The 12,344-nt window shown below is 44.5% G+C and overlaps 1 protein-coding gene across 4 annotated transcripts in view; it reads left to right on the top strand.

The window, feature by feature from the left end:
• LOC137365328 (CSC1-like protein 2) overlaps positions 1-10,359 on the top strand; it is a 94,456-nt gene extending 84,097 nt beyond the window's left edge. For all 4 annotated transcript variants that reach the window (XM_068027924.1, XM_068027923.1, XM_068027922.1 and 1 more), the window contains one exon: positions 8,315-10,359. In XM_068027924.1, the coding sequence (XP_067884025.1) occupies positions 8,315-8,509 (195 nt within the window). In that variant the 3' untranslated portion in view covers positions 8,510-10,359. The remainder of the gene's footprint in view (positions 1-8,314) is intronic.
• The last annotated feature ends 1,985 nt before the right edge of the window (positions 10,360-12,344 follow it).

Below are 12,344 nucleotides of genomic sequence, written 5' to 3'. Positions count from 1 at the left end.
AAGAACTGAGGGTGGCAAGGGTGCAGAATGTACTCTGGGTGGGGGACTTCAATGTGCATCACCAAGAATGGCTTGTAGCAGCACTACTGACCGAGCCCTAAAGGACATCGCTGCTAGACTGGGTCTCCGGGTGGTGAGGGTATCAACAGAGGGAAAAATATACTTCACCTAGTCTTCACCAGTCTGCCTGCCATAGATGCATCTGTCCACAACAGTATTGGTAGAGTGCAGGAAGTGTGTCCAGCTGCAGGTCCTGGAAGCCTGGGTTTCGGAGCTGGAGTGGCAGCTGGGGACACTGGAGCATCCACAAGGCGGAGAGTATTGTGGATAGCACGTATAGAGAGGTGTCACACCGCGGGCTCAGACCCCACAGGCAGGAGGGGAATGGGTGACCACCAAGCAGAGCAAGAGGACTAGGCAGGCAGTTCATGCATCTCCTGTGGCTATTCCCCTGCAAAACAGATATACTGCTTTGGATACTGTTAGGGGAAAGCAGCAACAGCCCAATTCATTGCAGCACAGTTGGCTCTGCTGCACAGGGGAGGAGTAAAAAATGTGGAATGCAGTAGTTATAGGGGATTCAATTGTAAGGGAATAGATGGGCGTTTCTGTGGCCGCAAGAGAGACTCCAGGATGGTATGTTGCCTCCCTGGTGCTAGGGTCAAAGATGTCTGAGTGGTTTCAGGACATTCTGAAGGGGGAGGGTGAACGACATAGGTAAAAAAAAAAGGATGAGGTCCGAAAAGCAGAATATAGGGAGCTGGGAAGTAAGTTGAAAAGTAGGACCTCAAAGGTAGTGATCTCAGGATTACTACCAGTGCCACGTGCTAGTCAGAGTAGAAATAGCAGGATATATCAGATGAAAATGTGGCTGAAGAGAAGGTGTGAAGGGGAGAGTTTTAGATTCCTGGACATTGGGACCCGGTTCTGCAGAGGAGATTTACTAGGATGTTGCCTGGTATGGAGGGAAGGTCTTACGAGGAAAGGCTGAGGGACTTGAGGTTGTTTTCGTTGGAGAGGAGGAGGAGGAGAGGTGACTTAATAGAGACATATAAGATAATCAGAGGGTTAGATAGGGTGGATAGTGAGAGTCTTTTTCCTCGGATGGTGATGGCAAACAGGAGGGGACATAGCTTTAAGTTGAGGGGTGATAGATATAGGACAGATGTTAGAGGTAGTTTCTTTACTTAGAGAGTAGTAGGGGCGTGGAACGCCCTGCCTGCAACAGTAGTAGACTCGCCAACTTTAAGGGCATTTAAGTGGTCATTGGATAGACATATGGATGAAAATGGAATAGTGTAGGTCAGATGGTTTCACAGGTCGGTGCAACATCGAGGGCCGAAGGGCCTGTACTACGCTGTAATGTTCTAAAAAAAAAAGGTGGGACCAGTACCAACTGGACGGGTTACACCTGGGCAGGACAGGGACTATTGTCCTGGGGGAGTATTTGCTACAGTGGTTGGGGAGGGTTTAAACTAAAATGGCAGGGGGATGGGAACCTTTGCAAGGAGTCAGAGGAGGGAGGATCAAAGACCAGAACAAAAGACAGTAAGGGGAATAAGAAAAGTGATAGGCAGAGAAATCAAGCGCCAGAATCAAACAGGTACACAGTGAAAAATATTAGGAAGGGGACAAGTAATGTTAAAAAGACAAGCCTTAAAGCTTTGTGCCTTAACGCGCAGAGCATTCCCAATAAAGTGGATGAATTAATCACACAAATAGATGTAAACGGGTATGATTTAGTCGGAATTACGGAGACATATTGCAAGGTGACCAGGAATGGGAAATGAACATCCAGGGATATTCAGTATTTAGGAAAATCAGACAAAAAAGCAAAAGGTGGTGGAGTTGCATTCTTGGTTAAAGAGGAAATTAACGCAATAGTGAGGAAAGATATTGGCTGACGATGCGGAATCTGTATGGGCAGAGCTGAGAAACGCTAAAGGGCAAAAGACGTTAGTGGGGGTTTTTATATAGACCCCCAAACTGTAGTGGTGATGTTGGGAATGGCATTAAACAGGAAATTAGAGATGTATGCGATAAAGGAACATCTAATTCTGGGTGACTTTAATCTGCATATAGATTGGGCAAATCAAATGAGTCACAATACCATAGAGGGGGAATTCTTGGCGTGTATACGGGATGGTTTTCTGGACCAATATGTTGAGGAACCAACTAGAGAACAGGCCATCCTCGACTGGGTATTGTGTAATATGAGAGGAATAATTCACAATCTAGTGGTGCGAGACCCCTTGGGGACGAGCGACCATAATATGATAGAATTCTTCATCAAGGTGGAGAGTGACGTAGTTGATTCTGAGACAAGGGTCCTGAAGCTTAGTAAACTACGAAGGTATGAGGTGCAAGTTGGCCATGACGGATTGGGAAACTTTACTTAAAGGGATGACGGTGGATAGGCAATGGCAAACATTTAAAGAGCATATGGATGAACTGCAACAATTGTTTATCCCTGTCTGGCGCAAAAGTAAAATGGGAAAGGTAGCCAAACCATGGCTTACAAGGGAAATTAGAGATAGCATTAGATCCAAGGAAGAGGCATATAAATTTGCCAGGAAAAACAACAGACCTGAGGATTGGGAGCAGTTTAGAATTCAGCAAAGGAGGACCAAGGGATTGATTAAGAAGGGGAAAATAGAGTACGAGAGCAAGCTTGCAGGGAACATAAAAACTGACTGTAAAAGTTTCTATAGGTATGCGAAGAGAAAAAGATTGGTGAAGATCAGTGTAGGTCCCTAACAGTCAGAAACAGGGGAATTTATTATGGGGAATAAAGAAATGGCGGACCAACTAAATGCATACTTTGGTTCTGTCTTCACAAAGGAGGACACAAATATGATACCAGAAATGTTGGGGAACACAGGGCTTAGTGAGAGAGAGGAACTGAAGGAAATCAGTATTAATAGAGAAATGGTGTGGGGAAATTGATGGGATTGAAGGCTGATAAATCCCTCGGGCCTGATGGGATGCATCCCAGAGTACTTAAGGAAGTGGCCATAGAAATAGAGGATGCATTGGTGGTCATCTTCCAAGATTCTATACACTCTGGAAGAAATTAGCATGTAAAATTAAAGCGGTTGGGGGCAGTGTATTGCGATGGATAGAAAATTGGTTGGCAGACAGGAAACAAAGAGTAGGGATAAATGGGTCTTTTTCCGAATGGCAGGCAGTGACTAGGGGGGTACTGCAGGGGTCGGTGCTAGGAACCCAGCTATTCACAATATACATTAATGATTTAAATGAGGGAACTAAATGTAATATCTCCAAATTTGCAGATGACACAAAACTGGGTGGGAGGGTGAGTTGTGAGGAGGATGCAGAGAGGCTTCAGGATGATTTGGACAAGTTGAGTGAGTGGGCTAATGCATGGCAGATGCAGTATAATGTGGATAAATGTGAGGTTATCCACTTTGGTAGCAAAAACAGGAAGGCAGATTATCTAAATGGCTATAAACTGAGAGAGGGGAATATACAATGAGACCTGGGTGTTCTCGTACACCAGTCCCTTAAGGTAAGCATGTAGGTCCAACAGGCGGTAAAAAGGCAAATGGTATGTTGGCCTTCAGAGCGAGAGGATTCGAGTACAGGAGCAGGGATGTCTTGCTGCAATTATATCGGGCCTTGGTGAGGCCACACCTGGAATATTGTGTGCAGTTTTTGTCTCCTTATCTGAGGAAGGATGTTCTTGCTATAAAGGGAGTGCAGCGAAGGTTTACCAGACTGATTCCTGGGATGGCAGGACTGACATATGAGGAGAGATTGAGTCGGTTAGGATTATATTCACTGGAGTTCAGAAGAATGAGGGGGGAATCTCATACAAACCTATAAAATTCTAACAGGACTTGACAGGGTAGATGCAGGAAGGATGTACTAGATGGTGGAGGAGTCCAGAACCAGGGGGTCATAGTCGAAGGATACGGGGTAAACCTTTCAGGACTGAGATGAGGAGAAATTTCTTCACCCTACTCCTGCTCCTATTTTCTATGTTTCTATGAGTGACCACCACACAGTTCTTGTGGAGACCAAGTCCCGTCTTCACATTGAGGATGCCCTCCATTGTGTTGTGTGGCACTACCACCGTGCTAAATGAGACAGATTTCAAACAGTGGCGCAGTGGAGCCTCACAGCTCCAGCGACCCGGGTTCAATTCTGGGTACTGCCTGTGTGGAGTTTGCAAGTTCTCCCTGTGTCTGCGTGGGTTTCCTCCCTATATTTTCCTCCCACATGCCAAAGACTTGCAGGTTATATGTTAATTGATATGTTAATTGGCCATTATAAATTGCCCCTAGTATAGGTAGGTGGTAGGGAAATATAGGGACAGGTGGGGATGTGGTAGGAATATGGAATTAGTGTCGGATTAGTATAAATGGGTGGTTGATGGTCGGCACAGACTCGGTGGGCCGAAGGGCCTGTTTCAGTGCTGTATCTCCAAAAACTAAAAAAATGCAAAAATGAGCATCCATGAGGCACTGTGGGCCATCAGCAGTAGAATTGTACCCAACCACAATCTGTAAGCTCAGGCCCAGCATATCCCCCACTCAATGGGAGCCAGTAGCAAAGTGGTAATGTCACTAAACTAGTAACCTAGAGCCCCAGGCTCATTTGAATCCCACAGGGCAGATGGTGGAATTGGATCAAATTACCAAATCTGGTTATAAAAGCTAGTCTAGTGATGACTGTGAAAGCATTGTTGTAAAAACCCATCTGGTTCACTAATTTAGTCTAAATTTACTAATGCCCTTTAGGGCACGAAATCTGCTGTCCTTAATGGTCTGGCCTACATGTGACTCCAGACCCACAGCAATGTGGTCGACTCTTACATGCCCTCTGAAATGGCCGCGCAAGCCACTCGGAGGACATAAGGAGGCTACAAAGGGATATAGATAGGTTAAGTGAGTGGGAAAAGACCTGGCAAATGGAGTATAATGTGGGAAAGTGGGAAATTGTCCACTTTGGCAGAAATAAAAAAGCATATTATCTAAATGGTGAGAGATTGCAGAGCTCCAAAATGCAGAGGAATCTGGGTGTCCTACTGCATGAATCACAAAAGGTTAGTGTACAGGTATAGTACGTAATTAGGAAAGCTAATAGAATGTTATCGTTTATCGCGAGGGGAATTGAAAAAAAAGTAGGAAGGTTATGCTTCAGCTATATAGGGCATTGGTGAGACCACATTTGGAGTACTGTGTACAGGATTGGTCTCCTTATTTAAGGAAGGATGGAAATACGTTGGAGGAAGGATAGAGAAGGTTTACTGGACTAATACCTGGAATGGGCGAGCTGTCTTACGAATAAAGATTGGACAGGCTAGGCTTGTATCTGCTGGAATTTAGAACAGAAAGAGGCGACTCGATTGAAACATAAGATCCTGAGGGGTCTTGACAGGGTGGATGTGGAAAGGATGTTTCCCCTTGTGAGAGAATCTAGAACGAGGGGTCACTGTTTAAAAATAAGGGGTTGCCCATTTAAGACAGAGATGAGGAGAATTTTATTCTGAGGGTCATGAGTCTCTGGAATTCTTTTCTTCAAAAGGTGGTGGAGGCAGAGTCTTTTAATATTTTTAAGGCAGAGGTAGATAGATTCTTGATAAACAAGGGGGTGGAAGGTTATCGGGGGTTGTTGGAAATGTGGAGTAATCAGTTCAACCATAAATTATTGAATGGTGGAGCAGACTCGAAGGGCTGAGTGGCCTACTCCTGCTCCTAATTTGTACGTTCGTATGTATGTATGTTCAGTTCAAGGGCAATTAAGGATGGGCAATAAAGTTGGAGTCCTACCTAGCGCAAAGAAAGATGGTTCTGGTTGTTGGAGGTCAATCATCTCAGCTCCAGGAGATAACTGCAGGAGTTTCTCAGCATAGTGTCCTAGGCCCAACCATCTTCAGCTGCTTCATTAATGACCTTACTTCAATAACGTCAGAAGTGGGGATGTTCGCTGATGATTGCACAATGCTCAGCAACATTTACGACTCCTCAGATACTGAAGCAGTCCGTGTAGAAATGCAGCAAGACCTGGACAATATCCAGGCTTGGGCTGACTAGTGGCAAGTAACATTCGTGCCATGCAAGTGCCAATGACCATCTCCAACAATAGAGAATCTAATCATCTCCCCTTGACATTCAATGGCATTACGATCGCTGAATCCCCCACTATCAACATCCTAGGGGCTACCATTGACCAGCAGCTGAACTGGAGTAGCCATATAAATACCGTGGCTACAAGAGCAGGTCAGAGGCTCGTAATCCTGCAGCAAGTAATGCACTTCCTGATTCCCCAAAGCCTGTTCACCATCTACAAGGCACAAGTCAGGAGTGTGATGCAATACTCTCCACTTGCCTGGATGGGTGCAGCTCCAACAACACTCAAGCTCGACACCATCCAGGACAAAGCAGCCCGCTTGATTAGCACCCCATCCACAGACATCCACTCCCCCCACCACCGACGCACAGTGGCAGCAATGTGTACCATCTACAAGATGCACTGCAGCAACGCACCATGGCTCCTTAGACAGCACTTTCCAAACCCGCGACCTCTACCAACTAGAAGGTCAAGGGTAGCAGTCGCACGGGAACACCACCACCTGCAAGTTCCCCTCCAAGCCACACACAACATCCTGCTTTGGAACTATATCACTGCTCCTTCACTGGGTCAAAATCCTGGAACCTTCCCAACAGCATTGTCGGTATACCTACCCCACATCGACTGCAGCCGTTCAAGAAGGCAGCTCACCACCACCTTCTCAAGGGCAATTAGGGATGGGCAATAAATGCTGGCCTCGCCAGTGACGCCCACATCCTAGGAACGAGTAAAAAGACTGGTCACTCGACAATTGAATGGGTGGGCGACTTCCAACAAACAATTTATGCTAGATTGAATTCTATTGATAGTCTCCCTCTTGTTGCCTTAAATGGTTATCAATTAGTATATTTGCAAAGACTAAGCTTAATGTCTTCTCCCCCCTATCAGTGGGGGAGGGTGAAAGAGGATTATGCAAATGCTTTGTGAACTTGTGTCTGCCAGGGTGAGATATAGTCATGATGCTTTGTGAATGATAGGCAGTTCCCTGCTAGCTCAGGTGATAAATGCAATATGATACTAAACACTAAGGACCCTAATTTAGCCAATCTCAAGTGAGGAAAAGCAAGACTTGGATGATGCAGTGACAATTGGGGAGTTTAGTCTTGGGAGGAGGGCTGTGGGTAGTGTTGTAGAATCTAGACTATGTTCCACAGCAAAAACACTACAGATACTGGAAATCTGAAGTCAGAACAGAAAATGCTGGAAATGTAAAGTAAGTGGAGAGAATGGATAAATCAACATTACAGTGTGGACCAATAGAACTCCGGAGGGTCCAAACTTGGAACATTAACTTGTTTGTTCTCTCCACTCATAGCATCTGCTATGCCGAATGGTTCAGACATGTTTTGTATTATATGAACAAGCAAATGTGGGACAAGTGAGCCTTGCTCGACAGTGGAGACTGGCCTGCAATTCCGAGAGATTCTCCCTGTTCCATTAACTTGCCTGTACACTCTCATACTCGATTTCTTAGGCTCACATGGCCCTACGTTCAGTCTTTACTGTGTGTCGAGTTTGGTCATTTCTGCCATTGCGATGGTAAGGGGTAGTACAGTTGGGTTGCTCATTCCCAATTATCTGGGACCTCCTAGGGAGCAACTGCCCTCTCCTCCTTGCTGGAAAGTGCATATGGATGGGAGATATCAGCCTGAACTCTTACCCCTGCAGTACAAACATACCATCAAGACTCCCAAATGACCAATGGGCCAGATGCACGAGTAATGAAGTTGTCCAATATCTGTGTGAAGTTGCCCAGTGAAGGCATAATTGCCTTTAGCAGATGAAGAGAGTAAACTGTCTAAGAGCGAAAAAACACAATCAGCTTTCAGATAAGAATGAAGTGGCAACTTTCCTCCCCTCCTCTTCAATGGGCAGTGCATCTTGTACATTACTGAGCAGAACAGCTCAGAAAGGTCACAAGCTCAATCGCTGGTAAATGCTGATGATCTCAGTTGGACAGTACGAGTAGAGGGGCTCTCACTGATCTCCCAGAGTTCAGGAGGGGATGAAATTAGTCAGTGTTTTCTAAGCAGTAAACCGTGCTGGAAAGCCTGCCTTGGAGCTATCTGTTAAGGACAGGATTAGATTGGGCTGCAGTGACCTTCATGCACAGAAAGCTCACCAACACTTGGCAGTCTGGGTTACAAATGGAGAATTGCAACGCATTCTACTTTTAACAAGTTGACCTCATCTTTGACATCTATCTGTACCATTACAGGCCTATGTCCCAAGAGTCCTGCGTGGACCCAAGACTGAAACTAGCCACCTTGACCACCATAATCAGCCATCGTATGGCGCCGTGGGGGACAGCAGTCAGCTGATAAAAGAGGATGATGAGGACAGTACTCCTCCACACAATGTTGACATTGATGACAGAATATATTTGGTGGATAACGGAACTAGCGAGATTTAGAAACCTGTCTGAGCTTCAAAACTGGGCTGCAAGGACAGGCCACCTTGTGGTACTGTTATGGTTCTGTTTTAGCACAAGAGTTAAACGGCTCATTTACTTGAACCTGACCCTTCAGTAGCCATTATAAATAGAAACTTTTTTTTGCCAATTTCTTTTAAATACTCAAAGGTGTTGTTGGGTACATGAACCCTTTTATTACTCGCTCATGTCACAGAGGTTAAGTTAAATGATCAGTTCCATTACAGAATTAATCCATTTGGAACTTAAAAAAAAAAGATATTCTATAGTTTCTCCCCGGTTTTCAGTGGAGTGGAGCAGACATGGGTTAAGGATGCTGCGTAACCTCACTACAGTATGTGCACCTGCCTTTATGTCAGTAGCACTTTAAGTGGTACCACCCTAGTGAGGGTGGGCTGTGACACCATCCCTCCCTCACTCCCCTCAACCCCAGGCAGAAAACCCAAGGGTGAAACTGTTCAACTTGCATAACGTTGCAAAAAATGTCATATCATTGGTTAGAGTTGGCAGAGAAAATAATTCCAATTTTAAGATTATGAAGCAAAAAATTTATAGTTGAGTGAGAGAAAAGATGAACGGGGGTTTATAGAAATTGTCAGTTGAGAGACCATGAGTGATTAATGGGCACCTTTTATTGAGGTTTTTGAAGTATTGACTGGGTAATGCTGTAGTCCTCCAAAATCAGTCAGGGTATGACTTTTTTTTATTTGCTCATGGGATGTGGGCCTTGCTGGCTAGGCCAGCATTTATTGCCCACTGAAGACATTTAAGAGTCGACCACATTGCTGTGGGTCTGGAGTCAGACCATGGCAGGAAGGCAGGTTTCATTCCCTAAAGGACATTAGTGTATCAGATGGTTTTTTTTTAAAACAACAATCGACAATGGTTTCATGGTCACCATTAAACTAGCTTCTAATTCCAGATTTATGAATTGAATTTAAATTCTACCATCTGTCATGGTGGGATTCAAACTCATGTCCCAGAGCATTAGCCGAGGCATCTGGATTACTGGTCAAATAATATTATCACTACTCCACTGGCTCCCCGACTAAGAGTGGAAAATATATATTAAATGAAAAGTAAATTTAAAACTGGCACTTTCAATTGATGTTTAAGCTAGGAGAGCCCTTCCTTTGATGCCCTTTGACCTCCACAGTGACATTTGTTTCCTGGACTACTTTCAACTGTCCAGCCTTTTTTGACACCGATTATGTAATATGTACATCTGCCACAATTAGTGTCTTCAAAACGATCACTGGCCATCGATACAAGAATCTGTAAGAGACTGGGTTGCAAACAAATGCATGTTATGAGAGAGATAATGCAGTTAGATAACCAAAGGCTGTTAGTGGTCATATCTGTAGAAACATTGTTCTCTCTCTCACCTTCTCAAATGCTTGATTGCAACATCGAGCCCTCTTAAATCAGGTGTGGGATGCATTGGCTTAAGGGAGTTATGGAATAGGTCAGGTTGTCAACTTTGGTTGGCTATTTCTGGAGATGCCATCAAATGACTTCCTGCCTCCAATCCCCATGGCCCCACACTCCTGCCACTGGTCACCTAGCATACCCATACTTGCAGCACACCTTCCTGTGCCAATCAGAAAGTGAACAGATTCATTACCTGACTGCCAAAAATCAGCCAAACAGCCTTTTTCTTTGAACAATTTGGTTATTAATAGTATGATCCAAGATTATTTAAAAAAAATCTTTGCCTTTTTTTCCCTGAGGTTCGAGCAGCAATGTCTTGGAGATTAGTCTTTAGTTCCTGGAGACTCCAGGACAATCCTGGAGGGCTGGTAATCATGTAAATAAAACTAATTTTGATATGAGCATAGGCTGGAGCTGGATTAATATTAAGCTGTGAGGTTACCTTTTCCTATTGGGGTTGAATTCTATGCTCAGTATTGTGAAGAAATAAAACAGATTTTTGTAAACCAGAGTTTGCCCTAGCCCGAAAAGAGCACTCACTGCATATTTCCCTACCCCTCACACACCACTTATCATATGGTTTCTTTGAGTGAGATTGCTCCAGGTTCAGATCTGAACACCTCCGTTCACTCCACAAGCATGACTGAGCTCCAGTCACTGGCTGCTCCGCTGTTCTAATGAAGCTCAACGGAAGCTTGTGGAATAGCACTTCATCTTTCAATTAGGTAATTTACAATCTTCCAGACTCAACTTTAGAGTTTGATAATTTCAGATCATAACCACTGCTGCCATTTGTAACCCAACTTTTATTTCTTTACTTGTCCAAATACCATCCCCTTTTACCTTGTACCATCACGTCTTTTGTCACTTAAGTTCTTCCCCCTCACTTTCCCTACTTCTGTAGTTGCTTAAAAATTATTACATCTCTAACGTCTTCAAGTTCTAATAAAAGGTCATTGACCTAAGCCTTCAACTGTTTCTCTCGCCATAGATGCAGCCTGACTTATATGTCCAGTATTTTCTTTTGATTCCAGCAGGAACTGTGTTTAGGTACAGGGCTCCTCCTGTGGTGGTGCATTATCTGAGCAGCGCATCTTGGCTTAATACAGAACCTCACCCACCATGCTTATTTATGTAACTTTGATTTCACTAGCAAGTTTGTTCCCACCGCCTTGAATTTTACCTTTCTTGGCAACCTTTTCAGCCAACTTTCCACTCAATCACTCTAAATTTTATGACTCCCTTAAGCTATCCATCGCTGCTATTGAACATGAAAACATTCTTTTTCAAATCCTACATGGACAAAACCATTTCTTTCACTAGTTGCAAGATCTTCCAAAAGAAAAAACACTTAGAAAAATGTAACAACTTACAACATAGTAAAATGTCCCAAGGCATTTCACAGGGCCGTTACTAAACAAAATTTGTGTCATCATGCTAGCCATCCTGTTGAAGCCACAGTCGGGATGGAACCTTGTGTGCTGTAGACTGGCTGTGATTTTCAACTACCGAGAGCAGAACTGGATCGTCCAAGAGGCAGCCCATATTAAACCTACAAAGCCATTTTTAAGCATTAAGCCATCGACAATGGAAGATGTGAGGACAGCCAGGAATGCGATGGAATAATCAAGTCCAGAGGTGACAAGGGTTTCAGATAAGCTGAAGCAGGAATGGAGTTGGGCGATGTTAGAGGTGGAAGTAGGTGGTCTTAGTGATGGTGTGGCTATGAGGTCAGAAGCTCATCTTAGCGTCAAATATGACACCAAGGTGAAGAACAATTTAGTTCTGCCTCAGACAGTTGCCAAGGAGGGGCATGGAGTCAGTGGCTAGGGAATGGAGCCTAAAGACAATTTGGTCTTCCCAATATTTAATTGGAGGAAGTTTTTGCTCATCCAGTACTGGGCGTCGGACAAGCAGTATGACAATTTAAAGACAGGGGAGAGGAGAGAGATAGTGGTGAGGTAGAGCTGGGCGTTGGCAGGGTAGAACTGGATGATGTTGCTGAGGTGTAGTATGTAGACGAAAAACCAGAAGGGGGCCCAAGGATAGATCCTTGGGGGACACCGGAAGCAGCAGTGTGGGAAGAGAAACCATTGCAGGTGAATTTCTGGCTATGACTGGATGGATGAGAACTAGGCGAGTGCAGTCCCACGCAGTTGGACGGCAAAGGAGAGGAATTGGAGGAGGATGGCGGGTCAACTGTGTCAGAGATTGCAGAAAAGTATAAAAGGACGAGGAGGAATAGTTTATCACCATCACAATCGTATAGGATGTCATATGCAACTAGTAAGAGCCATTTCAGTACTGTGGCAGGGATGGAAACTTGATTGGAGGCTTGCAATCATGGAATGCCAGGAAAGATGGGCGCAGATTGGAGTGGCAATAG

Source organism: Heterodontus francisci, chromosome 3 (genome assembly GCF_036365525.1).
Source record: "Heterodontus francisci isolate sHetFra1 chromosome 3, sHetFra1.hap1, whole genome shotgun sequence".
NCBI classification, from domain to species: domain Eukaryota; kingdom Metazoa; phylum Chordata; class Chondrichthyes; order Heterodontiformes; family Heterodontidae; genus Heterodontus; species Heterodontus francisci.
The sequence above is the reverse complement of the archived record's forward strand: the minus strand, read 5'-3'. Positions and strand labels throughout refer to the sequence as shown.